The sequence below is a fragment of the Perissodus microlepis genome, chromosome 13 (genome assembly GCF_051167445.1).
Source record: "Perissodus microlepis isolate ML-2025 ecotype Zambia chromosome 13, ASM5116744v1, whole genome shotgun sequence".
NCBI lineage: Eukaryota > Metazoa > Chordata > Actinopteri > Cichliformes > Cichlidae > Perissodus > Perissodus microlepis.
Window position 1 is genome coordinate 14776757 of NC_140473.1, and position 26737 is coordinate 14803493.

At 40.2% G+C, this 26737-nt stretch overlaps 3 protein-coding genes across 7 annotated transcripts; all 3 read right to left on the reverse strand.

The window, feature by feature from the left end:
* Positions 1–1001: 1001 nt before the first annotated feature.
* Positions 1002–11057, reverse strand: rrp12 (ribosomal RNA processing 12 homolog). The gene is made up of 34 exons (XM_084949270.1): positions 10826–11057; positions 9527–9750; positions 9325–9408; positions 9126–9202; positions 8696–8801; positions 8494–8610; positions 8205–8343; positions 7966–8093; positions 7774–7872; positions 7585–7676; positions 7388–7499; positions 7189–7289; positions 6964–7078; positions 6741–6883; positions 6542–6663; positions 6377–6441; positions 6116–6278; positions 5379–5533; positions 4743–4810; positions 4287–4380; positions 4019–4177; positions 3823–3903; positions 3632–3737; positions 3416–3523; positions 3167–3324; positions 3001–3092; positions 2742–2897; positions 2473–2645; positions 2270–2380; positions 2138–2184; positions 1968–2046; positions 1795–1862; positions 1626–1708; positions 1002–1527 (listed from the first exon to the last, which is right to left on the reverse strand). Exons 1-34 carry the CDS (start codon positions 10962–10964, stop codon positions 1425–1427), a joined length of 3867 nt encoding a protein of 1288 aa, XP_084805396.1. The 5' UTR covers positions 10965–11057; the 3' UTR covers positions 1002–1424.
* Positions 11058–12137: 1080 nt separating this feature from the next.
* ubtd1a (ubiquitin domain containing 1a) lies at positions 12138–18684 on the reverse strand. 3 transcript variants are annotated; one of them, XM_084948119.1, is made up of 5 exons: positions 18355–18684; positions 17921–18007; positions 13748–13975; positions 13108–13293; positions 12138–12988 (listed from the first exon to the last, which is right to left on the reverse strand). In XM_084948119.1, exons 1-5 carry the CDS (start codon positions 18404–18406, stop codon positions 12774–12776), a joined length of 768 nt encoding a protein of 255 aa, XP_084804245.1. In that variant the 5' UTR covers positions 18407–18684; the 3' UTR covers positions 12138–12773. The 3 variants fall into 3 exon arrangements, with proteins under 3 accessions (XP_084804245.1, XP_084804246.1, XP_084804247.1); XM_084948120.1 differs by lacking the exon at positions 18355–18684 and adding an exon at positions 18130–18231; XM_084948121.1 differs by lacking the exons at positions 17921–18007; positions 18355–18684 and adding an exon at positions 16470–17896.
* A 2524-nt stretch (positions 18685–21208) lies between these two features.
* zdhhc16a (zDHHC palmitoyltransferase 16a) lies at positions 21209–26684 on the reverse strand. Of its 3 annotated transcripts, none has more exons than XM_084948117.1 (11): positions 26553–26684; positions 25390–25647; positions 24645–24839; positions 24469–24557; positions 24109–24137; positions 23865–23998; positions 23654–23737; positions 23472–23557; positions 22241–22364; positions 22025–22095; positions 21209–21892 (listed from the first exon to the last, which is right to left on the reverse strand). In XM_084948117.1, exons 2-11 carry the CDS (start codon positions 25621–25623, stop codon positions 21790–21792), a joined length of 1149 nt encoding a protein of 382 aa, XP_084804243.1. In that variant the 5' UTR covers positions 25624–25647; positions 26553–26684; the 3' UTR covers positions 21209–21789. The 3 variants fall into 3 exon arrangements, with proteins under 3 accessions (XP_084804243.1, XP_084804241.1, XP_084804242.1); XM_084948115.1 differs by lacking the exon at positions 26553–26684 and adding an exon at positions 25992–26502; XM_084948116.1 differs by lacking the exons at positions 23654–23737; positions 26553–26684 and adding an exon at positions 25992–26504.
* Between the last annotated feature and the right edge of the window lie 53 nt (positions 26685–26737).

Below are 26737 nucleotides of genomic sequence, written 5' to 3' on the forward strand. Positions count from 1 at the left end.
CCAGCCTGAATTTGAAAGAGGCAGAATGGGATCCATGCTTTCATGTTAGTTAAACAGTATTCTCACCCTACCATCCAAATATTACAGCAGAAATCAAAACTCATTATTTTTCAATTTTGGTGTGCCTGTGCAAATTATATTCTTAGCTGAAATAAGTGGCACCGGTTTTGGTCTTCTGCTGTTATTACCCATCTGCTTCAAGGCAACATGATGCAACTTCGACTGTAACAAGTGGCTATTTGAGTTACTGTTCCCTACTTATGAGCTTGAAGCAGATAACAGCTCTGAAAGTATTTTCACTTAGAGAGGGTTGTGCTGGAAAATCCCAGCTGATCAGCAGTTTCTGAAATACTCAGACCAGCCCATCTGGCACCACCAACCACAACACAGTCTGAGTCACTTAAAACCATTTTATTCCTCATCCTGATGTTTGGTTTGAACTTCAGCAGGTCATCTTAACTAAGTCTACATAACTAAGTGTACTGATTTACTGCCATGCAATTGGCATATTTGATCAGGTGTAGCTATCTGCAAAATAACTCCTAAATTCTGACGTTTTAACTGCTTTACGTGCTATTCAAATTCACATTTCTGAAAATAGGTGATACATTTGTCATATATTTACACATAAATGCTGCTAGAAAACATGTAAAACCGTGTTTCACTGGGAATTAGGGGTTATTGTAAAAGAAAAAGTTAAAATACAATTAATTGGCATAAATTTCTTAAGTGTCTTAAGTAGCTGACATGATTTATTTCACAGCAACCCAAGGAAAATGAATCACATAACAGTAATTTATGTTAACCCCCATAGCACAAGCAACCTACATTGTTTGATTCAGTGTCTTCAGTGTCTCAAGTAACACTAACAGGTTCAAATATTCCACAAAGTTAATGGTGCATTTAGATTGAGCTGTAAAAGCTCTGTGAATGCAGCTTTTCGACTATTCAGAAGCCTACAGCACCCTCAAGGGACCAAAGAACACATAACAGGACACGCATCACACTTCCAATATTGTTTGTATATTTCAGCACATAAATATACTCGTGTTCATCATAGCAGAAACATTTCTCTGATGTACAGCCAAAGGATAACAAAAACCATTAAGGCAGGGGAAGCCTGTAAAACATCTGCTGCTGTGAAAGCTGTCAGGGACCATTTAAAGATGTCTAATAAGTCTAATAACACACTGCTTTCACCTTTGTAGACACTCATCAGAAACACACACACACACACACACACACACACACACACACACACACACACACACACACACACACACACACACACACACACACACACACACACACACACACACACACACACACACAATGTGTAAGTCAAACTTTTGGCATATACATGAACATGCCATTGCACACAGTGCATTTAGAGTCCAGTGAGGAAAATACTCTGTTGTTTGTTTTCAGGCTTTCCTCTTTTTCTTCTGCATTTTCTTTCCAGACAGCGCCCCCTTCTGGGCTCCTCTCACCATGCCCTTGAACTGGCCCTGCAGTTTGGCACGTTTCCTTTGAGAGAATAAATAAAAATATGTTACCAACCAAATTTTTAAACTCCAGAGTTTCAGAGTTTTACAGATCTACACAGTAACAGCAGCTGCTCATACCTGCGATTGAGCTGGGCCTTCTTCAGAGGGATGTAAGCGTAAGGATCAAGCTTCCCTTTTTTCTTTACATCTCCTTTTCCTTTCTGAGGAAAGACCATAGAATAACCATTCAGAACTACAGCTCACAACTAGGACCGCATCACAGTCCAGTTACTGCTCTCAGACTCACCTTTGATTTGTAATCGGCTCCAAATTCCTGGCCATGTCTGAGGGGTCTGTGGATACCTGAACCTCCAGCTGCGTAAAAAAGACGACGTATAATCAGTATGACGTGTTTTAAATCACTTAAACTTTAGCAACTTGTTTAAGTTGCTAAAAAAAAGTTAATTCAATTTAAGTTACCTTTATACTTCAACTGGGGTTCGATGTCCATTTCATCATCAAAGTTGTCATCATTAAACTTCCTCTTCTGTGACTTTTTCTGAGGGCGTTTTGAAAGGACAGAGTAAATAAAATTGTGCTGAAATGTCCCAAAGAAGACAAACTCTGTAGGTTGAAGGTTAAATACTCACACTTTTGACTCCAGCCTCTTCCAGGATGTCCTCCATCTCGCCTCCATCTGTGAGGTTTTTTTTTTTTTTAATTATTATCACTTTCTGATCACACATTAAGCAATGTACGGATCAGCACTGGATCTCACTTACCTTTGTCCTTTACATCCTCATCTTCATCTTCTTTAATGATCAACCGTCCGTCTGAGGTCACTTTAAAGCCGTGGTCAGCCTTGGCACTCTTCTTCAGCTCTGGGTTTGTGGCTATGAAACGACAACAAAACTGAGTATACTTTTGTTCAGAAATTAAACTGCAGGCAAAAAGCACCCATTAAAAACAAAACAGATGGTCTTACCTAACACTCTCTGCGAAACCTTAGGATCAAGGAAGTTAAGTGGGTCATCTTCCTCTCCCTCTTTGAGCCAAGCCCATCCTTTCTGCTGTTTGCCTGCTTTCTTCTGAGCACCGCGAGGCTTTCCTTCATCCTCTGACAAATCACTGTCCGACTCAGCGAGAATCTCCTCGATACTTAAAAAAGGGCAGAAGGTTTTTGGTTTTTTAAAGAAAGGAGATGGGCAAATGCATGATGAAAGGCAGGGTTTTATGTTGGGAACAGCGGCCTACCTTTCACCCTTTGCTTTAGGTGATTCCTGCTCACTTTCAGAGTCGTCCTGCTCCTCTGTGGCCTGTTTCCGCCTCTTGTTCCGAGCCTCAGCCTTGCGGATGTTTGCTATCACCTTGTGGTGCTCTGCAGGGAGCATACTCTTCACCAGCTCAAAACTGAGCACACAGCAAGGAAAAAAACAAAAACAAAACACACAATTAGAGCCACGAGCTAGCTGACAGAGCCCTGATGGCATCTATAAGAATGTGGTGCCTTTACCCAAATTTTCTGATGAATTTAGTGAAGATGTTCTTCAGCTTTGTTCTGAAGTGCCTTCTCATATCATCCCTAATGTTTCCAATGCCTTCCATCTGAAAAAAAAACAACAAAATATTCAATAAAATAAAATAATGCAACTCCATTAACTACAATGTACAGTTCATACCATGACAGTGACATGCGAGGACAGGGTCTTGGGATCCATGATGAAGAGGATGACCTTGATGAAGCCTAAGGCAGCCTTCACTACCTCTCTGGTATGAGACGACAGCAGCAGACAAATGTTTTGCAGCAGCTGCTCCATGGTGGTCAGCTCTATAGAGTCTGGGAAAGAAAAGGAAGCACACTGAATCCAGTCCGAGACTCTAAACCCTGAAATCAACACCACTGAATTGCTGAAAGTCAGCAGGCCTACCTTTGTACTCAAACACGAGGCGTGTGAGAGCCAACACTGTGCAAGTGATCATGGTGACGGAGCCCGTGAGTCCTGCATACACCATCACTAAATACTGCTCCATGGCATCTGGATCAGAGATGGAAGCGCAACTAATTAAACCTTTACAATCAAGTTTTTTTGTGGAAAGATTTGGGTCCATGCAAATTTAGCAGAAACAATATGTATGTATGTTACCTTTAGTATTTCCACAGAAGCGGACAAAAGCATTTCCTATTTCCACCAGCAGATTATAGGCACTCTTACGAGCACCAACAGACACCTCCTTCGTACATATGATCACCTGAAAGACACAACATCCTTATAAAAACTGATAAAAACCAATAGTCCATCTCTCTGTGTTTGCCAGCACTTGTTTGTGACAATACCTCTGGCAGCAGCGTGGTGATAAAGTCTTTGTGATCTTCATTTAACCTTCTTACGATGTGGCTCAGACACTTAAGTCTCGGCTGTGGAAAAGCAATACAAACAGGAAGATAAAAATCAGACAGCAGCATAAACCAAAATATAAAGTCCCTTTGGGTGTCTCGTTTATTTTACTTCTCTTTAAAACAGCACACTCACCCTTTTTGCAGGTGAAGAGGCGTTTTTCAGAGTCTCAAGCAGCACGACTTTGAGTGTTTCCAGATTGGACATGACAAACGACAAACATGCATCTCTCTCTCCTCCACACATCTCCTCTAGCACACGGTACGCCTTCTTCTGCATGCTTGGCTCTTTTGTCTGAAAAAGAAATAAATCAATTTAAAAAAAATGCACCAACAGAGACACAGTTAACAAGAATACTACTCAAGTTTGATGGGTTTAAATTAGAAACTACAAGTGCTCTTACCTCCAAATATGGCCTTATCAGCTCAAAGGTTTTAGTCATGGTGACTTCATCAACACAGGGAGCCATAGCAACGACAAGATCCATCACTGACAGCCTAAAATGCAAATAAAGCCAAAACAAAAAGAATCAATTAGACAATGGGGGATGTTTAGAGGCTTCGTTCCTCAAGCTGTTCCTGATCAGTTTTTATATAATTTTCTGCTGAAGGAGACTGCTGGCATCAGAGAGTGAAATCAGAGGTGCACTGGGTTTTTTTTCCACCCATACCTCAGTGGATATTGCATAATATCCAAATGAATGACAAGACCCAAGGTTCCCTGAGCAGACTATTACATTTTAAAAAGATGACCAATGTCACTCACTTCTTAATGCTGTGGCTCATGTAGCTCAGTGTATATAAATCACCGATTCAGAAGGAGAGAAGGTGATGGCAAGAGATTCTCATTTATGACTTACCGTATGAACTCATTTGATTCTGCGCTGGTCAACCTCTCTGTGGCTTTATGCAGGAATGTGCAGATCATCTGAGGGTTGATATTTTTTTATTATTATCATTAGTGATAAACCAGCATAAGAAATATGGCCTATGATGGCCTTGATTGCCTATAAATATATTAATTTCTGTACAAATTCAGATTAGATACGCTGAAATATGTCATATGAAAAGTATTGGGCCACACATCTTAATCTTTTAATTGAGGGGTTTTCATTCCCATTGGCACACGAGCATAGTTTTTGAAAAAAAAAAAAAAAAAATTGTCATATTAAAGAGCTCATTGCAACAAGTCAGGTTATTACATGTCTACAAGTGGCATTGTTGGAAATGGAAACATTTAGGTTACAGAGCAGGCACACTGAGTGCTGAGGCTCATAGTCTGTAAAAGAATCCAAACCAACTCTGGCATTAACATCAGCACAAAAACTGTGTGCCAGGAGCTTCATGGCATGGTGTAAAGTGTAGGTGGCCCAGTACTTCTGACCATATAGTGCATGATCAGCTCTCAATGACTGGAGCACTTCAAAGTGTTCAATATGGCAGTAACTGCATGCAATTTAGTGCGAAAGAATGCAAGAAAAATAAGCCGTACTAACCGGCATTTCAGTGATACCCAAATACACTTTGATGGTGTCCAGCACAGCCATCCTGTAGGTTCCAGACTCTCCATTAGCAGGCTGCTGGCTGTACACATTGAAAAGGATGGGCAGGAAATTCTTAGAGAAGCGGCCCACTTCGGCCTTTTCTTCTTCTGCAGTGGAAAAAAGGGAAAAAAAAAAAAAGAAAAAAAAAAAGACACAAAACACTGTAAATGAACAAATTTAGAAGATTCAAGTGTTGGGTGACTTGATTTAACCCCCAGATACCTTTTTATCTTTCAATTATTACAACAAGATAAAGGGCATAAAGAAATGATGATCTTGTATTAAGGGACTGTTTCTCTTCCAATTATACAAATCAACTTCTGTCTTTTCTTTTCATGTGAACCTCCAGGCCTCCCATTTTGAAAGCTCTGACCACCAGCGCTGTGGCACTGGCCTCTTTGTGACAGGCTTCATGGTCTTTTTCTGAATCTTACCTCTATGACTCTGCATCTCACTTCAATTTCATTTTTGTTGTAACTGACTTATATTCAAAGTTTAAGGTGATCCACTGTTGAGACATTTAAGTTAAAGTTCAATAAGTGGATGTTGGTTCTAAAGTTAATGAATAATCATGTTGGATAAACACGATGTTAATATTGACCAAAATACTCAGGGTTATGAATGTTTCCATAATTGAGTAGACATAGGATTATATTGTTCTCTTACTGTGTGACCATGTGTTTTCCTACCTGTTGAGCAGCTCTTGTTGATAATGGTGCGTAGGGCCTGACATACTGTGAGCCTCAGGTCTGGCCGTTCATTAACAGCCATACCAAGAGTGCGGGCAATGCCTTTAAAAGCTGTCAGCACGTCCACAGGGCACGTACAGAAGCCAGGAAGCATGGTCCAAATCTAAAGAAAGAAAAAGAAGAAAACAACACACGCTAAAAAATCGTAATAATTCATTAAGTGGTTCTGTTTACTTATTTACATGAAGTTTGTAAAAGTACCTGAAGCTGTAAGGTGTCATACACTTTGGCCTCCAGTTTTTGCCCTGTTTGCTCCAACTCTACAGCTACAACACAATCACAGAGCGATCTATCAGTACACACAAGCCAGAAAATGCACCTTTGTTCTACCTAACCCTCCAAAGGACCATACCCCTTTTTGTTTACCTCTCTGTTTAAGTGTAGAAGCCAGAGGGAGGAAATAGGAAGTGAAGAAACTAAGATGAGTGTTCTTCACATGATCTCTTATGACTGGGACCAGCCAGCTGCGTGGGAACTCCAAGTCATCGCTGAAGACAAAGAAAAAGGTTTGTTAATTTGTTAAGCAATAAAAACATCAAGAATACTACTATGTTTGTGTCCTTACTCATAGCCAGTGATGTTGAGAGGCACGGCACCTAGCACCACTTCGGGCCCCATGCTCTCCACAGCTCCTCCTACAGCCAGGTCCAACTCTCCACTGAAGGCAAAATGAGGAGTGGAGCGCAGGTCTGCCAGAGATTGCAGAGACTGTCCAGGACACAAAACAGAGTTAAGCAAACGTATCTTACTTTGACAGCCTAGTGATCAGCAAAATTTTGTGGCAATACCTTAGTCATGATGGGATGAGCTTGTTTCCCTGCAACTCGATAGAAGCAACCCAGAATCTGCAGCACAAACGGCCAAGAGGCATGGAAGCGATAGGACAATCCTTCTTCTACAATACTGAAACACACATGCACAGCCACAATCGTAATGATGAACATTTATACGTAGTTCCTAAGAACAAAAAGGAAAAAAGACAGACTAGCATGCTTAACACTTAGGAAACATACCGAAACATTTTGCAGACATAGGAGGGGTTCCCTGAAGATGCTGTGCCAGTGACGGTGCCCATTTCCTCCATAGGAGAGGCAACGCATTCAGTCAACAACGTCTGGAAGAGATAACCAGGAATAAATCTTCATCTGGGAGCGTGCACACAAGCATTTACATCATCATCTGCTTAAGATTCCCATCTTCATTGTCCCTTACCTTTAATGTGTTGGTGGCTGCAGAAACCACCTGAGTGTGAGGTGACAACAAGCAGGACATCGCAGCAGAAAAGAGGCGAGGGAGGTGACCCAAACTCAGAGAACTCTGCAAACTAGACGACAAGGACGTTGTGGACCAACAGTCGGACTGGAAAATGCACAGTTATGGGAATCTGTTGTACTGTTTTCATTTATTACCTCGCCAGGTGAATGTGCGCTTTCTCCATGACAGCAAGCCAAGCGAGCAGAGGCTGTAAATCGTTCTCACTGGGCAGGTAATCGTACAGAGCCTGGAGATAAGAGATGACAATTGAGTTTTCACACCAAGCTTTGCATCATAACTAAAAATCCAACTTTAAAAATCTTGTTTTGTTTATGTTCACTCACAGTGATGATCTGTGCGTTGAGTTCTGGTGAGAGCGTCGAAGCATTGGGCTTCCCGCTGAACAGCTGATGAAAGGCCTGCATGGCACTAGCGGTCACCAACTACAGTCACAGACATCGACAACTATATTTGAGTATCCACGATGATGAACAAGGGGGATTTGGCAGCACCTATGAATATTTTTGTGTTCTCACCACATGACTGAGTGTCATCACTCGCAGCAGAGTCTCACAACAGGACTTGACAGCTCCCAGAGGAAACGTCCCCATCAGCTCCTTCAAAAGGCCAAGCACATGGAGTGTGGTTGTGTCCTCTTTACTGCCTATGGGGAAAAACACAGACATTACCCACAACCTGCTGGACAGCCATAGAGTCGCACCAACCTTCATCATATAGAGAACAACCCATGGTCCTAATAAACCTGTTGTCTCACCTCCTGCTTGCTCCATTTCTTTTATGCAGAATTTGGCTGTGGTAACTGCAGCAGGATGATGGGCTGGAGCGTTTTCTGTAAACAGGAAGTCACTGCCTCTAAGAATGGAGCAAACACCTTGCTGTGCTGCTTTACGGACCTGAAAGGAAAAAAATTCAATGGCACAAATGTCCTCACTTTTAGTATTTCACTGAATGTTTAATACAGCTGATGAGCAGTAAATCCAAGACAGACTAAAAGCATCTGTTTAGTGTGGCTGAGCAGTTACGAGCAGACTGGTGGGACTCACCTTAGGCTTGTTGTGCACCGTGAAGCTGAGAAGGCCATGGTAAGCCTGGAGAGTAGATGGGTAAGTCCACACAGATGCGTCCTGCTTCCTCAATAGAGTGGCCAGACATGACAGTATCTGCAGAGGAGAAAAATAACAAAGCTAAGTATTGCTGCAGTTGTCAAAAGAAGAGCCAAACAGACACAGAAACAAGCCCACTTACCCATCTGAGTGCCGAGGTAGTGTCAGATGTGGCCTGTTTGGACATGACATCCATCAGAGCCTTGGTGGTGTCGGAAAACTTCGACTTGAGGACCGGAGCAGGAACCCTAAGGAATGCAACACGTCAAGCAGATGGAAAAATGCAACACACCAGTTGAATTTATTGTGGACATTATAAGCCACGCTTATATATCTTAACACTTTAAGGACTTTCTCTACTTTCTGTCGATGGCGGGTGGAGAATATCATCAGTTAACCTAACACGCATGTCTCTGAACTGTGGGAAGAAGCCTAAGTAAACCCACGGTTGAGAGACCGTGCAAACTCAGAGAGAGAAAAAAAGTCCCAAGCCAGGGTTCAAACCAGGAAACTTCTTATTGTGATGAAACAGTGCTGCTTAGTGGAGTAATATTTGAGTATTTAGGTCCTACCGTTTCATGACAAGGTTGAGGAGGTATGCCACTGCAGCCTGGGATTCTGCTGTATCCACAACCTCCAGGGTGGTCATCTTAGAGGAAAATAAGATTTAGTGGATTTTGAAAAACAAAACCTTGATTTACGTTGCCTTTCGATCAAACCACACCATAAAATCTAAAAGTATATTTTTTTTTTTTAAAAAAAAGCACTCACCAAAGCAGCAAAGTACTCCGTTTCAGTCTCCTTCCCACCTTGACTGCGGATCACTTCAGTAACGGCTGCCAACACTGCACAGATCTGTAGAAGACAAAGTTAGAGCTGCAGGGAAGCTCACTGTCCAGCTCTGCTCACAATATAAACAGCACACAAACTAAAATGTTATCAATAAATGGTCCATCATAAAAGTGATGCCCACCTCTTTGTGTGCAGCTGAATTAGACTCCCAGAAGCGCTGCACCTTTCTAAAGGTAAGGTTGGAGCAGTCTGATAGGCCACTGAGGAAGGTACCCGAACTTCTTTGTGATACAGCCTCTTCTGGCTCTTCTTCCATGGCGGCATCTTTACGAGTGCCGATCTCCAGCGGACCGGCCTGCAGCTCATTGTGAAGCTTGAGAGCATCGATTGTGAGATCACTCTTTCCTGTGGGGTTAAAACAAAAAAACAAAAACTGAATTCTAAAACCTTACTACACCAAATTCTGACCCCAAATTAGACACGGAGACAGATGTGCAAGAAAGCGCGACCTTTAGTTTTTCCCTTTGAATGACGAACTACCTAACCTTATCTGCACAAGCATGTGGTTGACTTGGAAAAAAAAAATCAATTAACCTTCCCAAAAAGGAGGAGACCAAGCTGCTTTTTATTTAGGCATGCCAACTGTGAACCACTACCAAATCAACCATAGTTGCATGCCACCAAACCTATTATCTAATTTTCCATGCATGCATGCTTTTTCAGACATTTTCAAAACAGTAAAGACAATCCCAAAGCATTGGAGCCTTTGCACACCTTAGTCCGATGCAACCAGTTTTCCTATTTTGTTTCTACAATATGTTCAGACTCAATAATAAAACAGCTGATGCTGAAAATATGTACAGGCCAACCTTTTAGTCTTAGGAAAAAAACTGAGCAGGAATCAATAAAGTGAATTGACAGTCTGAGCTTAGATCACCACTGACGACAACAATATCTTACCAATAACCATCCTAACTATTGCTACACTATTCTTTAGTTACTTTGGACTCTCATAATTAAGCAGACCAGATAAGTAAAGGGAAGTCACTTGTGCACGCTTCACCCAGTGTGCTGATGTAAATACTCTCAAATCACAGCTGGATGTTCAAACCTAAACATGCTGTTGCTCATACAATCAGATGGCTACAGAGCCAAAACAACCACCTTTGCGTCTAATAACTGACAAACTTTGCACATTTATTGTAAAGCACATCTTTTCTAGGTTTAATAGTTGCAGGGCAGGTACTTTTACACAACTAAAGATGATAGCTTGGACTTTGAGCTCCAAACACACAAGTAGCTGTTGCTCTAAAACTAAACTGACATACAAGTTATTTAACCTGACAAAAAGATATAGATGTGGCGATATGACGTTAAAGTTTCTGCCAGCAGCTTGAATGTGGCTGCTGATTGTGTCAAAACCTAGAAAGATTAAATGGCTAACGCTAGCCGGAGACCCACGTGTAGAGGGAACGCTTACCGGTGGGTCGGCTGAAGAAGCGGCTTTTAGCAGCCTGACGAAAGCGACTCGTCTGCGGGTTAGAGTCGCTGCTGTGTCCTTTTTTCCACCGTTTGAGCTTCGACGCCGTCCCAGAGCGAAGTTTCCCCGATTTCACCATTTTCGGGACTGAAAATAATCACGTTACACCACCAACTGTGCCCGATTCTGTCGCCTACCAAACTACGTCACAGCTTTGCTCACGTGTCACAAGTTATGTTTCCTGAAGGTGGCGCTGTCCACCACAGACAGCGTGAATAACATGAGCATACGGTCCATGACTGCAACTACCCTGACTGCCATCGTCTAAAGAGAGATATGACCTCTTCTGCAGATAAAGGAAACCCGTGACCTTAATTTAAGTATAGCTTTGTCAGGTGTGGCATATAAAACCATATAAAAAGAACGATGATACAAAAATACAGCCAGTCATTACACCCATCTGCCATTTTAGGTACACATTTTCAACTGCTTTAACACAAACATCTTATCAGCCAATCACATGGCAGCAACTCAGTGTATTTAGGCATGTAGACATGGTCATGATGACCTGCTGAAGTTTAAACCAAGCATCAGAAAGGGGATGAAAGGAGATTTAAGTGACTTGGTTCTTGGTGTCAGATAGGCTGTAATGAGTATTTCAGAAACTGCTGATCTGCTGGGATTTTCTTCACACAAACATCTCTCTTACAGATGATGGCCTGAAAATAAGAAAATCTAGTGAGCAAAAATGTCTTGTTGATGCCAGAGATCAAGGGAGAATGGAGGACATGAAGGTAACATAACTCAGATAATGTATGCAGAAAAGCATCTCTGAAGGCACAACATAGAGATGGGCTACAACAGCAGAAGACCAGCTGGTGACAATCCTGCGATGTAAGAACAGTCACACGGGCTTACCAAAGTTGCACGATCAAAGATTATAGAAATGCTGCATGGTTTGATGAGTCTCGGTTGCTACTGTGTTATTCAAGTGGTAGGGCCAGCTTTTAGCGTAAACAACACAAAAGCATGGATCCATCCTGCCTTGTATCAATGATTCAGGCTGCTGCTGGTCGTGTAATGATGTGGGGGATATTTTCTTGGCACACTTTGGGCCCCTTAGTACCAACTGAGCATCATTTAAATGTCAGCGCCTACCTCAGTATTGTTGTTAACCATATTATGACCACAGTGACAGTGAGTTAACTGAGAGATTTTCATCAGCAAAAGGAGGTCCAACCCTTATTGGGAACATCCAGTTCCAATTGCAGATCTTGGTGCCAATAAATAAATGAAAAGAACAACTTTAAACTTAAATTTATAATATTTATTAAGTTATTCAAGTACAGTGAGCATCATATTTGTACATCAAACTACACCTTCTTGTTCATAGTGATAAAATTAAAAAAGCAAGTCTGGTCATCTCTTATTCCCTTTAAAAAAGGTGCCTTCATTACATTCCCTGTCTTTACCATGAATGTACAGTAGTGAAATGAAAACAGTGTGCACATGAGCAAACAACATACAGTGAACCTTTCTACTACCTAAACACATGATAGTAAAAGAGAGTTAGAAAGAAAGATTTTTGTCTAGATTCTGAGGTGAACCATATTTAATTTATTCATAAGCACCAGAACAAACAAACATGACAAGAAGGGAAACTCATGTAAACAACAAAGCTGTGAGTTCATGGCTTCACAAATAGACGGACACTGGGATGTGCATCTTAGGGCTCTACTTTTCACCTAAAGTGTTTCAGTGCTTTTTTCCCCCATTTGGAAAAAGGAAAAATAGAAAAAGGAGCAATACAAAAAGCAATATATTTTTATATAAAAATGTACACAAAATTCCACCGCAGAATTAACTGGACAGTAATGTCACCAACTCCTGTTCCAGCAGCCCACCTCTGGCACATTCATGATCTTTTCTTCACCTTGCTTCATTTGCCTCACTTAGTTATGACTGAGGGATTTATATTGACAATCACTTGGACGACAAATTCCTTTTGGATTTTAGTATCTTGCAGGCGAGTCTTGTCGGTCAGAAGCTTCCCGGAAAAGAACCACCTCTGGCGGGACACATCAATTTCTTCCTGTTCTTCTAGTAACTTCTTTAGCTCAGCGATGGTGTCTGCCATGCTGGCTGTGAGACGCACATCCTTTCCTAAGGGAGAAGTAGAGTTGACACAGATCTTTTTATCCAGGTAAAAAAAATCTCATTTCCAACAATTCATGCATAACGTGATTTTTAGAGATATACAGATGCATAATTCCAAGTCTTACCAGTTGATAATCGCACCCGCAGCTGGAACTCTTCTCTGCTCGGAGAGGGCTGAGATTGTTTTTGCGTCGATTCGGAAACCTTGCTGTCGCTGGATGTTTCAGTGATGAGGTTGACAGGCGGGGCTAAAGTGTACGCTGGGAGCTGATAGCGGTTGCCCAGCTCATCGTAACACTCTGTGAGAGAGCCTGCAGAAGAGAAATAACCCAGATAAACAACCAGTTTAAAAAAAAAAAACAAAAAAAAAAAACTAACCTTATCCCTCTCCACAACATACACAACTTTAACCTTGAGCTACACATGTCCCCTCATTTCAGCTGTTAAGAAATCCAGTTAAAAGCAGATGAGCATGTGAGAAGACTATGTGAGGACTGCTTTTTTTTTCCAGCTAACGCCACCAGGGCTTTCAGTGCATCAGACCACTCACAGCGGTCATGCAGTACTGCGACTATTATGTAACTACTACAACAGTAATCTCTGCACAGTTGATGGGATTCAGCAAACTGTTCTTTGACTTTGAAAAATGATTACAGTGAGCTCTGCATTTGCACTGGGAGGTCCAGTCCTCTTACAGCGTATAATTTATAGCTAAATTATGCTTTCGTATCTCAAAGGGGATTTTGTGTATGTGTGTTTGCATACCATGTGGTAATGTAATGCAGGCACCATCCACGATAGCCTGCGCTAGCTCCAGGTCATTGCACTCTGCAGCCAGGGCTGCTGCTCTGAGTGCGTCCCAGATTTCCTTGCGTCCATCAAAGGCCGGAGCTGTATCCCAAAATTCATCCCTCTTGCTCCTGAGCTGGCCCTCAGTCATCGGGTACTCACTCTTCCATTTTGGACGCTCTTTCTTTAGAGGCTCATTGCGTCCTTAACAAAAAGAGAGGGAGGGGTAAAAAAAGAGAGGTGTTTAATCTAATTTTACAGACTGCTCTAAGAAATGACCAAGAGACTGTGACCCAGAAATAATCCGGGCTACGCTTTTGAAAACAACTTCTAGTTTATAAAAAGTAAAAAAAAAACAAAAAAAAAAACAAAAAAACCCAGTAACCAAAATGCGCTTTTTTTTGTCTTTTTCTTTCGTTTTCTTTAAATCAGAGCTCCAGCAGCAGTATCTTGTACACCTACTGCAGGTGTTTCTTTGCTAGCTATTGGAGTATAGCTGCTGTACTGGTGTACCAAAAAGTCAATTTGCTTCACAGAGAGAGGAAAATCAAAGTGATTATTTATAGTGCTGTGGATTACTGCAGTGGCCAGTAATACACACATGCGCACGGACAGGCGCTCACTCACAAGCAAACACCAGTGGATTATAGGCAGTAAGCAGGTCCCACATAACAGGATTTATCTGTGCCTATCCCTTAAGGCATTGGATAGAAAGATGACAACCCTTTAGCCAATGAAAGGCAGCCAACAGACACAGATCTGCCACTGCACGCACGCATAAATACAAACACAAAGCCACTACAACTCAATTACACTGTCACTTTATTGAATTACGGAGTGTTTACAAACTGCTGCAAAGCGTGGTTTTGTCCCTTTCAAATCTGATTTTCCAACAAGATCAAACGAAGCCTTTATAAAATCTTGAATAACAAGACATCTTCTGTGGCACTGATCTAGAAACCAGCTGAAATATTATAACACTGACGACACAGTACAAAAGGCCTCAAAACATTGTTACTAAATTCCAATGTAAAATTATGCTTTTGAGTTATATGACAAATTTGCTAATTTCAGTTGGTGAATTCCCCCAAAATTTGTCTGGTTGAATTAAATTTGTACATAGACACCTTAATCCTAAAGACAGATAACAAAAAGAGCACATATGGTTATATTAAATGTATTCTTTTGAACTGCTTATTAAGTTATTCCACCATTTATTACTGTTTTTTTACTCATTAAAAATTGTTTACATTTAAGTTGTTTACTTTATTCTGTCTAATGTGATTTCTATTCCTCACACATTACACTTTGGATTGAATTAAACAGACATGTCCAGCCTGAGCACATCAGCTGAATGTTAAAGCTTTGCAAGTTCATTTATATCAAACTTTCAGGCTGAGCTTTCACGCAGAAGTATGACATTTATATTATTTATAATTTACACTTTATGCATTAAAAATTACGTGCAAACTGGAACTGTCCCACACTTCTAAACCCATGAGCAGAATACCCCTAAAATCTAGAGACGGCTATATAAAATGATGCCACCCTGTTCCAGTGTTTGCAGCTTTATTATAATAATAATATTCTTTGCTTTTACTTCTCTTACAAAAACATTTATTTTTAGCCCGTGTAATGTTGATTATGCAGCCAGGCACACATGCAAAACTAAATTAACATGCCAGCCAAACAAATGCAAATTAGATTGTTTGTCTGGAATCCTAACAAGTGACCCTGCCAGCAGACATGGGAAAATACACAGTGACAGTTTTGGGATTGTGCAAGTCTAAGACTTCCAGAATGAGAGTGCAGAACAAAACATGCCAGATTTTATTTCCTGGTTGTACATTTTGTTACATAACAGTATGTACAAGCATTTTTGCTTTGGTTGTGTTTACTAGATTGAAGCAGATGCAATCAGTGCTTAGTGATGACGACCTACAAAATATAAAAATGTTTCATCCACCTCGCTGCTGTACTCAGTTTGTCAGTGTTAGTGTTTGCGTAGCGGGAGATCAGATTTGACAGCATGTCCTTTAGCTGTAAGACTAGCTCCCTGGAAAGATTAGCACTTTAAACTGAAGCGAGTGAGCAAGTTTGACTTTCCTGAGCTAAAAATGTGCAGGTGGAAAAAAAAAAAAAAAAAAGTACAAGTAAATCTCTGCAATAACAGGAATGAGATTAAAAGGTCTAATGTAGACCTGCTGCTTATGCAGTATGATTTTATATATCATTTTAAACAACCACTATAAGCAGAATCTGTGAGCAGTGTTGTATCTACCTACTGTAAAATGTGCATGTAATAGTAAGTTCATAATAACTGTATAATAGATAATAGAAAAATACACAAAGTCAGATATGTCAACATCTGCGCAAGTAAAAAAATGGTCAACAAAGTCTTCATACATTTAAGATACACTTAAGGTGCAAAAGCTTTGCAGCTTTTACACCTTAAATGTTTTAACTAATAAAATGAAAGTATTAAAGTCAAAGGCAGCACTGAAGATACAATTTGATTTTCATTTGTTATTGTAAATCAGTTTTTCAGCTGCGCTTCAAATGCTAATTTACCAATTACCACTACATAATGGCATTATAACAGCAAAAACATTAGTAAAGACTACAACACATACCCCTCTGGGGCATTTTATTGCACCCAGAGTAACTTTTTCCACCCCTGACAAAAATCTATACTTACTTTTAAGCAAAATCTTCAAAGGGGAATTTGGAACCTGATAGTAATTGTATTCCCTTGAGTTTGGTACTCCCATTGCTCTTCTGTCGCTGAGGTTTGATATGCGCCAAACTGCTGTACATCAAAAGTCCTTAACGATGAGCTACAGTGAACGATCCCGAGGAAGAGGACAGTCTCCGCTCGGTCGGACCAGCTTGAAGAAACAAATGCCTGATCTAGTTCACCAAGCTGCGCAGACTAAGAATCACAGCTCTGCTAATCATTGTTACATTTCCCCAGTTGCTGAAAAATGACTGCTCCCCCACCACTTTTATCCCCTTCTACTAACAAACACACCACAACCCCAAAATAACTTTGAATCAATTCATGGAAACAGGTAGAATATAGGAGGAGAGCAAGTTGAGTGTCCTTGGCAGAAGGTGGCGTCTTTACACAAGAGCCCTAATCCTATCAGCTCTATTTAGAGCTGGGATAAAAATACTCAGAGGCAAAGTGCTAAACCTATTAGCACACAATAAACCGTTGTCAGACAATTACAGTCTGATTCAAAGGAAAGCCAATGTCTACTTCGAGGAAATGTCCTGAACAGGCGATTCTTTTTCTTTACTAAGGCTCTGATAATTATAGAAATACGATGCTACTTTCTCACAACTGACAATGAGGCAGTTCATTGAATTTCACCAAACTGTGAGGTCTGAGCTTATGATGGTGATCGAAATATCTAAGAGGTCATGCCTGTCTTGCAGGTAATGTATTTCCTTCTGCATATGAATGTGTTTTGCACATGAAGCACATCATGTACCAAGTAGGTCAATCTCTGATTGAAAAACTCTCTGTGGAGGCTCCTGCTGCTGCTCAATGCATAATGAATGGCAGTCTAGCGCAGCACACAGCACACAGGCTCTGTGAATGGATTGAACAGTGTTTATATAATCTGTCCTATCAGGCCAGGTCCTTAAACCCAGATTAGACACATGACTAAGCCACGACACATTTAACACCTGAAACTATAAGTATTCAGAATAACAAAGGCGTAGCTAGGATGCAACACCTGAAACCCTGAGGCTTTATCTTACAGCCCATCTGGCAGGTGCTACATGAATGTATATGTAAGTGTAAATAAAAATGCAGAAAGTGTCTCGTTGTATTGGTTGAATTCAATGACAGTAAGTCCCATTATTATGTAGTGTTTAACTGATGTGCTTAAATACATCACTATACAGTAATCTCCCTACCGCGATGGTAATATTGGAAAATAATAATTTAATACAAAAGTGCTGGTCAAGGAGGAATATTAGAAGGGTCTCTCAAGCTCAAGAGTTACATCACCACAAACTGCAAGTCAGCAAAGATGTAGAGAAAGCCATTGCTGGTTTGTGCTTTGCGGACATGATGTCCTAAGTATGAAGCTGCACTTATTTCAACATCTGCGAAGCCAATGTCCAGCTTCTTACCTCCGCGTTTTTTGCTCCTTGTCGAGTTTCGGGCACTCCCTTGTCCATCCATCCTACTCCTCCCCACACAGCCTCCCATCACTGTCCCTACATTTCAGATCAAGGAGAAATCTGTCATATTTTACATATTTTCGAATATAAACGCTTTGAAATGAACGTGCAATAATGTCACATAAATAAACTGTTGGTAATGATGTGAAATTAAGTGCCTTATATGAAAAGCACCATCAGGGAATGACAGCTCAGCACGCCTTGTTCTTATGAGGTCAGACGAGCTGATGTGTTTACGTCACGTGTACCGCCAGCTGACGGGGACACGCGCCTGAAGCTAATGCCAGCTGATTATTTCCCACGCACGCGTCCAGAGTTGTGTTTTTGCACTCTTACATTTTTTTTAATGAATCCAAATCAATGCATATATTTATTTTACATACCGGAAATCCAGTCTGCTAGATTATGCATTCGTCTGCAGTTTGCCTGCCACATCCGAACTTCAGGTGAAGTTAGAGCCTCACGCGACGATCAGCAGAAGAGGTAATCAGCCAAGTAGGAGGACAGGCACAGAACCAGTGTGTCTGTGCAGAGGCGATGTGTCCAGGTGGCCTCTGCAGAACCTTTAGTAAAACTCAGCCGCTTCTCCAAAAATATGCGATCAGTATCCACATTTCCTCCAAATCATAATGTACACAGCCTACCAACACAATCCGTCGCCACTGATCCAGAATTAAAGCCTTGCAGTCTGTACGCATGCGTAACTTAGAGCGGTCGCGTCAGAACAAGACAGGAAACTGCTAAACCGCTCCTTCGGGATAATACGGTGGCTGAAACGTAATTTAGCCGTCTTTTAACCACCATTTAGAGTTTGAAACGACAGGAAAATGTCTCTAAAATAAGTCCTGTCAAAGACAAAACCTTTAAAATGAATTTATTGGGTTATTGCACAATATATTGTTACATTTTTCAACTGGGGTTTTATTCTGAAATGAATGGCGGAAGTTTTATTTATGATTCTTAGGTTAATTGATGCTATACTGTGGTCTCCATAAAACGTGACATTTCTACTACAAACAACTGCAGTTTTAGTTAATTTAAGAAAAACACCACTGGCACAACTGTTACTCATCTATCTACAGTTTCAGCGACATGAAAGTGCACAATCTGTCACATACAAATATGCTATTTCAACAAAATTTTCTGAAGAAAAACTAATCAAGCTTCTGAAATTTACAGCCTGTTCAGTCTATTTTGGTGGGTGGGTGCTCCCCTCCACAACACTGAATCTGAGTAACATGTTGCCTAACAAAGTGTGAAACACTAAATCAATGTGGGACAGCTCATCTGACTAAGGTGTCCACAAACTGTGAATATGTTAAATCCTGACTAATCCTGTATTTGTGTTGTGAGTAATTAGTAGTTATGAATAACTATGGATGAATGCATAAAATGTGTAAATGTGTGTAACATTCTTGCGTTTTCTAACTTTTACAATCGGGGACTGTTGTTGTGATTTGGTGCTGTGTAAATAAAATTGAATTGAATTTTAAAATGAACCACTCACAGTTGTGTGTAGACCTCTCGCAAGCATCTTATTTTTTTTTGCCTATATTTAGGTGACAGCACACAGACTGTCCACATTGAAATATCTAAATTTGCTATACGAGGACATCAGTGACAGTTTCAGGGCGTGAACATCATTCTACAACCAACTGTCTCCCATCAACCCACACCTGTAGGACACACCTGCACAAATATAAAGGCATCTCTGTTACAAGTTATTGTGTTGTGAGCTAACATTTGCAGACAACATCCCCAACCTGTTTTTCTTAGCAGTGCGCCCAAGTGAATCACAGGGGTCACAAAAGCTTTAAAAATGTCAGCCTGCTCCAGAGTTTCCTATAGTTTGTAGTCTCCTGTCTATATCAGTGGTTTATTTCATGGTGAGCAGTGTTAACAAGCTATAGCTTTTAAAAGTTAATCAGGAGCAATGAAAAAATAGCTTTTACTCCATTTTTGCACCTCACCAGCTGGTGACACCATAGGTGGCTGTCTAGTGTTCCTATGCCCAAAAAGTCACGATTATGCTGTATCCTTGTCTAGGCACATGGTAATCCATGCCAAGTTTAGTCCTGGCACAAAAAGCACAGCTTATCCGTTAGTTCATTTAGAGTGCACACACGAAAGTGTAAAAAAAGAAACACATAATATAAATAACCTGACGTGTCTGATGAGGTGAGATGCATCAGTGTTTTGTTTTGGACAAGGTTCAGTCTCCCACAGTGGCATGACATATAATTCCTGAATACTGAGTACATAGAATTGAGCATCCAGTTCTCTGAGGGCTAAAAGATTATGTAAGTCACTCATCTCACGATCTCCCTCACCTTGTTTTGACCTTCACAAAAACACATTTGGTCGCATATGCAGCTGTCAAAACTGCCCACAACTAATTTGTACCATACATGCAATGCTAAGCTCGGCCCACAGCCATCATAAATCTAGCTCAGTAATTTCTCTCAGCAGTTCACATTATCACTTGTTACAGAAATAAATAAATAATAATTTAACAAACGGATTTTTCTTTCTCTTTACTCTCAATTATTCAGATCTTTTAAACAATGAAGAGTCCAAAGCCCATATTTCAAGTGTTAAACGCTGACATCTGCTGGGAGACTGTGTATTGACAGGTGTGTTTGTGTGTGTTTCAGTGAGTGGGCGGGTGTGATTTGCAGTAGCAGGGTGAACGAGGGTTACAATCAGGATGAAATCTGCTTAATCTCTGCTCTCTTTATCTGCCAGCCTTTATTTTACACCCCCCGCCCCATAACTGACGACACCAGTACTGTTTTCATTTTACCAAGCAAATGCATGAATCACAAAATGTTTAATATTTACTTATTTCTAACTATGTTTTCCATAACCAGACTGTTTCATTATCACTATCTTGTTTATTTAGACCTTTGGATTTGCTCAAATCTTGACGGATCTTAACTGCAGTGTGTGCTTATTTGTGATGTAATAGGTTTCATATGAATCTGCAGCTCAAATCTGGCCAGCATTTCCAAATAATCCACCCCTTCACGCTGCATCCCTCTGCGTAACACTGTGACATAACCCCAGAGCTGCAGTTAGGAAGTGACCCTAAAGCAAAACATACAAAAGGCAAAAAACAAAACAAAAAAAAAAAAACACAAAAAAACCTCTGAATATATTGCTGACATGTATGTTGATATATATCCACAGCTAAGTATTTACTGTATAGTGTTATAAAACAGTGACAGTACCCCTTAAAAACACAATATTAACAATGTAGAATTTATTTAATGTTGTAAAGATTAACTTAATGCGTACAAAATTCAGATAAATAACATCATAATGGTACTGCAATTCCCCGTGAGTGTTCAAATCAAATGATAATATCACACCAGGGTGTGCAAACAAGACAGGCGGAGGTGCCGAGATAAACCCGATGTGTCCATGACCTTAGTGTTTTTCTTCTGCTACTTCTTTTTTTTTTTTTCTTTAAATAAAAAACAGCTCAGGTCGAAGCTGAGATGGTTTGCTTAAAAAAAATTATTTAACAGTTCAGTCAGTATATTTGGCTTATAAAACTATCAAACTCATGCTCAGAGTCAAGTAAAACCAGTTCGTAAGACTAAGTAAAACCCAGTACAGAACAAACTGTGACACATTGCCTTGTTGAGCAAAATAGACTGCAGAAGCAAGAGCAATGCAACAGCAAGTTTTTTGAGGTATTGGAGATTGATGTAAATCCTTTCACTTAGGTGTAGCCACTAAGCAGGAATCCTTTAAGCAAACCCGATCAAGTAGGTTGACAGAGAAAAGACTGGCAAATTAGACAAGTAGGTCTGTCATACAGGTATCAAATCCTTTTTAACTGGGAAGACAGCCCATGTCAAGCCATCACCACGTGGGGGGTGAGCAGAGGGAAGGAGAACACGCGTCACCCAGTGACTAAAAACAAAAGACAAAAACAAAAGCAGAAATTACAAGAAGCACAAGGTAACATTAGTCACATAAGGTGCAGAAAACAAAACAGATTTCTGTTTCTTAGAAAACAGAAATCTGAGAGGGAGAGAGACAAACCTTCTTTTCTCCACACCTAAGAAGATTTTCCAGTTATTCAACCTGCTGTAGTTAAAGGGGTTTCTGTAAACCTGACAGAAAAACAAAAGAACAGGAACATGTTACAAATGACCAACGTCACTTTAACCAAAGGAAAAAATATATATTTTGAGGATTTGAAGTCTCCTATGTCTTATCACAACATAACCTTCACATTTTATTTATGTTCATGGCTACCTTTCCCCATTTGGCCATCCGCTTTGTTTCTTTGCTGTTGATATGTCTTTCAATACTCGTCTCTCCTCTGGTGATGAGAACTGCATGCCAGAAGGTCAAAGCTCCCAGTGCCACTCCCACTGTGCTGTTACAACAAAGCACAATTCACTTTATCGTCTACATGGATGACAAAGACAACGATCCTGTTCTGATTCAACTCTACCTTTATACCCTACTGCTTTGAACAAGAAGTAAGAAGTAAAACGAGTGTGAGATTACATACCCAGAATCCTTCTACCGATAATACTTTCTTTTTTTCTCCTGCTATCTTCCTAAAGCAATGGTTAGATTTATTTATTTATTTTTATATTTCTTTGTATTTATCTTTAAATAATAGTCATTAGCTCAATGCTCAAAAGGAAGAGTTTGTGACCCCCTTGAAATTACCAGGATTTTTGAATGGATTATTAAAATTATGTATTCAAATATGTCACAATTACAAATATAATCTATTACTTGACTGAAAAACTCTCATTTTAATGCCTTTGTTGAGGAAGAAGCCATAGTCCAGGCTGGATAACCCTTTTAAGTTAGCAGTTCAATCAGACTTTAGCAAAAACTGACAACAACTTTGGACCAGTAAATATTTCTGCACGTCTTAACTGGACAGTCAGGCCACCATCCCAACTGGTTAAGGTCTTTAACTGTCACTCAGGGTTTTTTTTCCTCAACTGTTCTGTTGTTTATTTTTTATTTTTTTTACATGTGTACTTGCTTGTTGTCACTATCCAACCTCTTCTAAGCGTCAGGCTTCTGTCCTGACATTCTCCAGAAAAGGTTTCTTGCCACAGTTTTGGATTCTCAGTCTGGGTCCTAACAAAGCAGCTCCAAATCATGATGCTAACTCCACCATGCTTAGTGCTTTTTTGTCTACCCATAAAATGCAGATCGGTGTCTTAGACGTGTTGTGGAACATCCAAGTGCATTGCAATTTAGCAAAATTTGCAGGTGATTGGCTGTTACCATTTATTTGTACACACTTTCTTATTGTGAATAAATGAATACCCAAGTATTTAGATTTTTTTTCTACTCCACTAGAATTTTACTTCTAATGAACTGGAAAGTTCCAATCCTGACTGTGAACAACATGACATGACTACATTTAATGAGAAATCAGAAATCCTTGTAAGTCAGTTATTAAAGTTTTTCTTGCATGTATGTGTGAAAAAGCAACATAAAATGCACTTTTTACCTGGTGAGGACCCACATGTAGATGATGCTCTTATGAATCATCTTATCCTTAAATGTGTATGGAGGAGCAGGGGTCTGATAGTGGGTCTTTCCAAAACAAAAAACAAACAAAAAAAGATAAGTAACTGAAAAAAAAAATAAAATAAACTTAATAATGCTGTGTGTTGGCTTTTGAAGCGCTACCTGGCCAGAAGGAAGAAGCCCTATAAGCAGTCCCATCCCTGTTACCGGTATTCCAGGCTTTTCCAATTCCAAATGTTTGAAGTGCTAATAGAACAGCCCACAAACCCAAGCATTAAAGACAGAAAAAAAGCAGAGTCAATAAAGAAATGCGAAATCTAACTACAACAAAACACCAGCAGGCCTACAGGTAGCAACAGCCTGACTATCTCACCTCAAGTGCATTGTATGCATCTAGGAACAGGTTTCTCCCACTGATGCTACAGTAGACACAGCCCAAGGTCATGAAGAGACAGAAGGAGAAGAAGTAACGGTGATTAAAATGGCCCACACAGTTATTCAACCAGGCTGAGGTGCTGACATTAAGGAAAATTATGTCCATCTCTCTCTATAAACATATACATTTTCTGACGTGCTTCTGAAATAATCAGCTGGAATAAATTCAGCACAAAGGATACGACAATGATGGTCCATTTTCAAAATGCATCTGCAAAAGCAAGAGAAAAACATTAGTTTGATAATTGGTATTTTAGTTGTGTGATTTTTTTTAAGGGAATGTATTCTAATCATATCTCAAACTGCAAAATAATATTCTGGGAAGACTTAAAGCATGATAAGATTTTATGGAATGAAGATAGCAATACTAGAAAAACTAACCTAGAGATACAAGAAGTCAACTGTCAATGAAAACATCTTAATTTTGAATGTTGCGATTTGATGTAGCCACATTAAAGGTCTTGTATCCACCAACATACTTTAGCTTTGACATTCAAACACCTGATACTTATAAACATATAATAAAACAGATAAAAACTCACCTGTTACAGATCCCACAGTGGTGTGTTCTTGCTGGTTTAGGAATAATGCACTTTTTGCAGACTGATACAACTGGACCGTCATGTTTTTCCTATGACAAAATAAAAGTTTGTTTTGTTTTTTTAAATACAAAATTGCCAGTTTAAAGTACAAAAAAAAACTGTAGCTGATATCTTACTGTAGGGGGATACCCAGGAGAGGTGTTGGCGGCTTTGTAGTAATGGAAAGCAATCATGATGAGGTTCCAATGTCCATAACAAACATGCCAAGCGATCCACGGAGGAGAGTAAGTGTTGAGGATCAGAGGCAGCAAGACCACATAGGCTATCCCCACGATGGAGCTGGTCAGTATCACCACCAGGTAAACAAACACCTTAAAGAAAAAAAGAATGATCAGACAATGTGAGCAGTTATGCAGGAAATCACATTAGATCTACATTTAAAGCTACATCCAAGAACACACATTTTTTTCATTACTGTCAAAACCCTTGGTGCAGGCTACTATCAAAGAGATTATATGTGCCTACCCCCTCTTGTATTTAGGTCAGGTGTGTCTACACCCCAGATCTGAAACATTTTAATGAATGAGGATCTGTTGCTATCCAATAAGAAAGAGAATTGCCCCCGCGAAATGTTTGTTGTGCAGACTTGATATGACACTACCAATAATGATTATCTGAAGTTAGGAGGACTGTGATCATAGGAGCTTCGGTAGTTAACAAAATCAGACGTTCACAAAAAAAAGTCATTGTTTGTTGTTATTATCCCACAAACAACAACTGTGACCTGTGTATGGAAGATCATATTTTGACCAATTCCAAAAAGGTTAATGTCCTTATTTTCCATCACTGCAGTGGTCTCCAGAAAAAAAACAAAAAAACAACAACAACAACTTTCTCGTAACCATTTAAAAGCACACTCACCAGACCAAACCACCGGGTGACGTAATCCACAGTCAGGAAAACTGGTTCAAAGACTGAGTCAAAAACCACATCTGAGTCTGTGAGCGAGTTAAAGTAGAGTGATTTTGCCAGCAGTCTCATATAAGCCCATATTTCCCTAATCCACAAAGGAAGCCTGTTCTGTCCCCGCCTGCTACACAACCGCAGCCGCACACAGCGCAGCAGGTGAAACGCAGAGCTCGAACACCACCGCATTCTGCATTTGTAAAATGCAAGCACCTGCAAGAAGAAAGAAAACATTACGATTAATGAAAGTCAATCGGAAACTCTCACTTCCACACCTCTGCCAACCTGATGTGCAAGACTTAAAAAATGTGAGGAATGTGTATGCTGCTATGCCTAACACAAATTTCATATGTACAACAGGAATAATAAAAAAAGGAACTCAACACAATTTGGCAACACAAAAGGAAATGATAAGTTTGTTGATAACAAACAACCCAAGCCCCAAGGATACTCCATTTACTCTTACCCATAAGAAAAATAAATACATAGTTAACAGCAGCTGAAAAAGAGAGAACACGTCTGCCCTAATCAGCTCGGTTGAGCAATGTCTAACTTACCAATAGGTGAATTTCAGAGCCAGTCAACTTGGACTTCTTTTTCCCAGTGAATTTGTTTTGACCGCTAGTCATATCAGTTTCAGAGAGCTGACACCTAAACTACTTCATTAGGTACGACTAAAGGCGTGAGTGAAAGAGCCAGAGCATTTGCAGGTACATACAACAGAAATGCACAGGTAACCAGAAGAACATGTGTTTCCAACATGTACCAGTCTTGCTGTGCTGCATTCCAGACAGGGTGGAGTCTGGGTGGACGCTTTTGGCAGATAGATAAGGTGAGAGGGGAACAATGATTTTTGTTGTGGAGTAGGCTGGTCACCTGCAGTTAATGACAAGCAAGCCAAAAAACACTGCATGGCGATCAGCCATAGCTGTCACCTCCCTGAATAAAGTAACACTCAATGTGTCCATAAGACATGTTGTTGTGAATACTCTCCGTGAGTCATAGCGCTCCCAAATCCCTTATTTTTGGATGTCACATACTGCTCTCTTTTTCAAATATTCGTCTCGCGCCGTGCATCATATTTTACTGATATTTTACAACATTTCTTATTTACTCACTGTTTTATGAAGACGAGACCCCCACCGAGACCACCCCTCCCGTCAACATTTTCAAAAGGAAGACAAAAAAACGGGATTATAGCCACATATTAGCGAGGAGGAGCAGGATCACGGACCTGTGACAGTTAAGAGCGGAATCCTCCAATTAATGCGCATGCGCTGGAACACCACCGAACGGCATCGTG

Coding starts and splice junctions, on each gene's coding strand:
- ubtd1a (XM_084948119.1), bottom strand. CDS start 18,406: ATGTGGCAGGCAAACTGCAGACGAATGCATAATCTAGCAGACTGGATT. Junction 13,976..17,920: donor AAGGAGCAAAAAACGCGGAG/GTAAGAAGCTGG, acceptor CTTTTTGTTAAG/GACGCAATGAGCCTCTAAAG. Junction 12,989..13,107: donor GCGGGTGCGATTATCAACTG/GTAAGACTTGGA, acceptor CTTCTCCCTTAG/GAAAGGATGTGCGTCTCACA.
- zdhhc16a (XM_084948115.1), bottom strand. CDS start 26,063: ATGACTAGCGGTCAAAACAAATTCACTGGGAAAAAGAAGTCCAAGTTG. Junction 24,840..25,389: donor TCACCCGGTGGTTTGGTCTG/GTGAGTGTGCTT, acceptor TTTTTCTTTAAG/GTGTTTGTTTACCTGGTGGT. Junction 22,365..23,471: donor TACATGTGGGTCCTCACCAG/GTAAAAAGTGCA, acceptor TTGTTGTAACAG/CACAGTGGGAGTGGCACTGG.
- rrp12 (XM_084949270.1), bottom strand. CDS start 10,964: ATGGTGAAATCGGGGAAACTTCGCTCTGGGACGGCGTCGAAGCTCAAA. Junction 9,203..9,324: donor CGGAGTACTTTGCTGCTTTG/GTGAGTGCTTTT, acceptor TTTTCCTCTAAG/ATGACCACCCTGGAGGTTGT. Junction 7,873..7,965: donor TGATGACACTCAGTCATGTG/GTGAGAACACAA, acceptor CTGTGACTGTAG/TTGGTGACCGCTAGTGCCAT.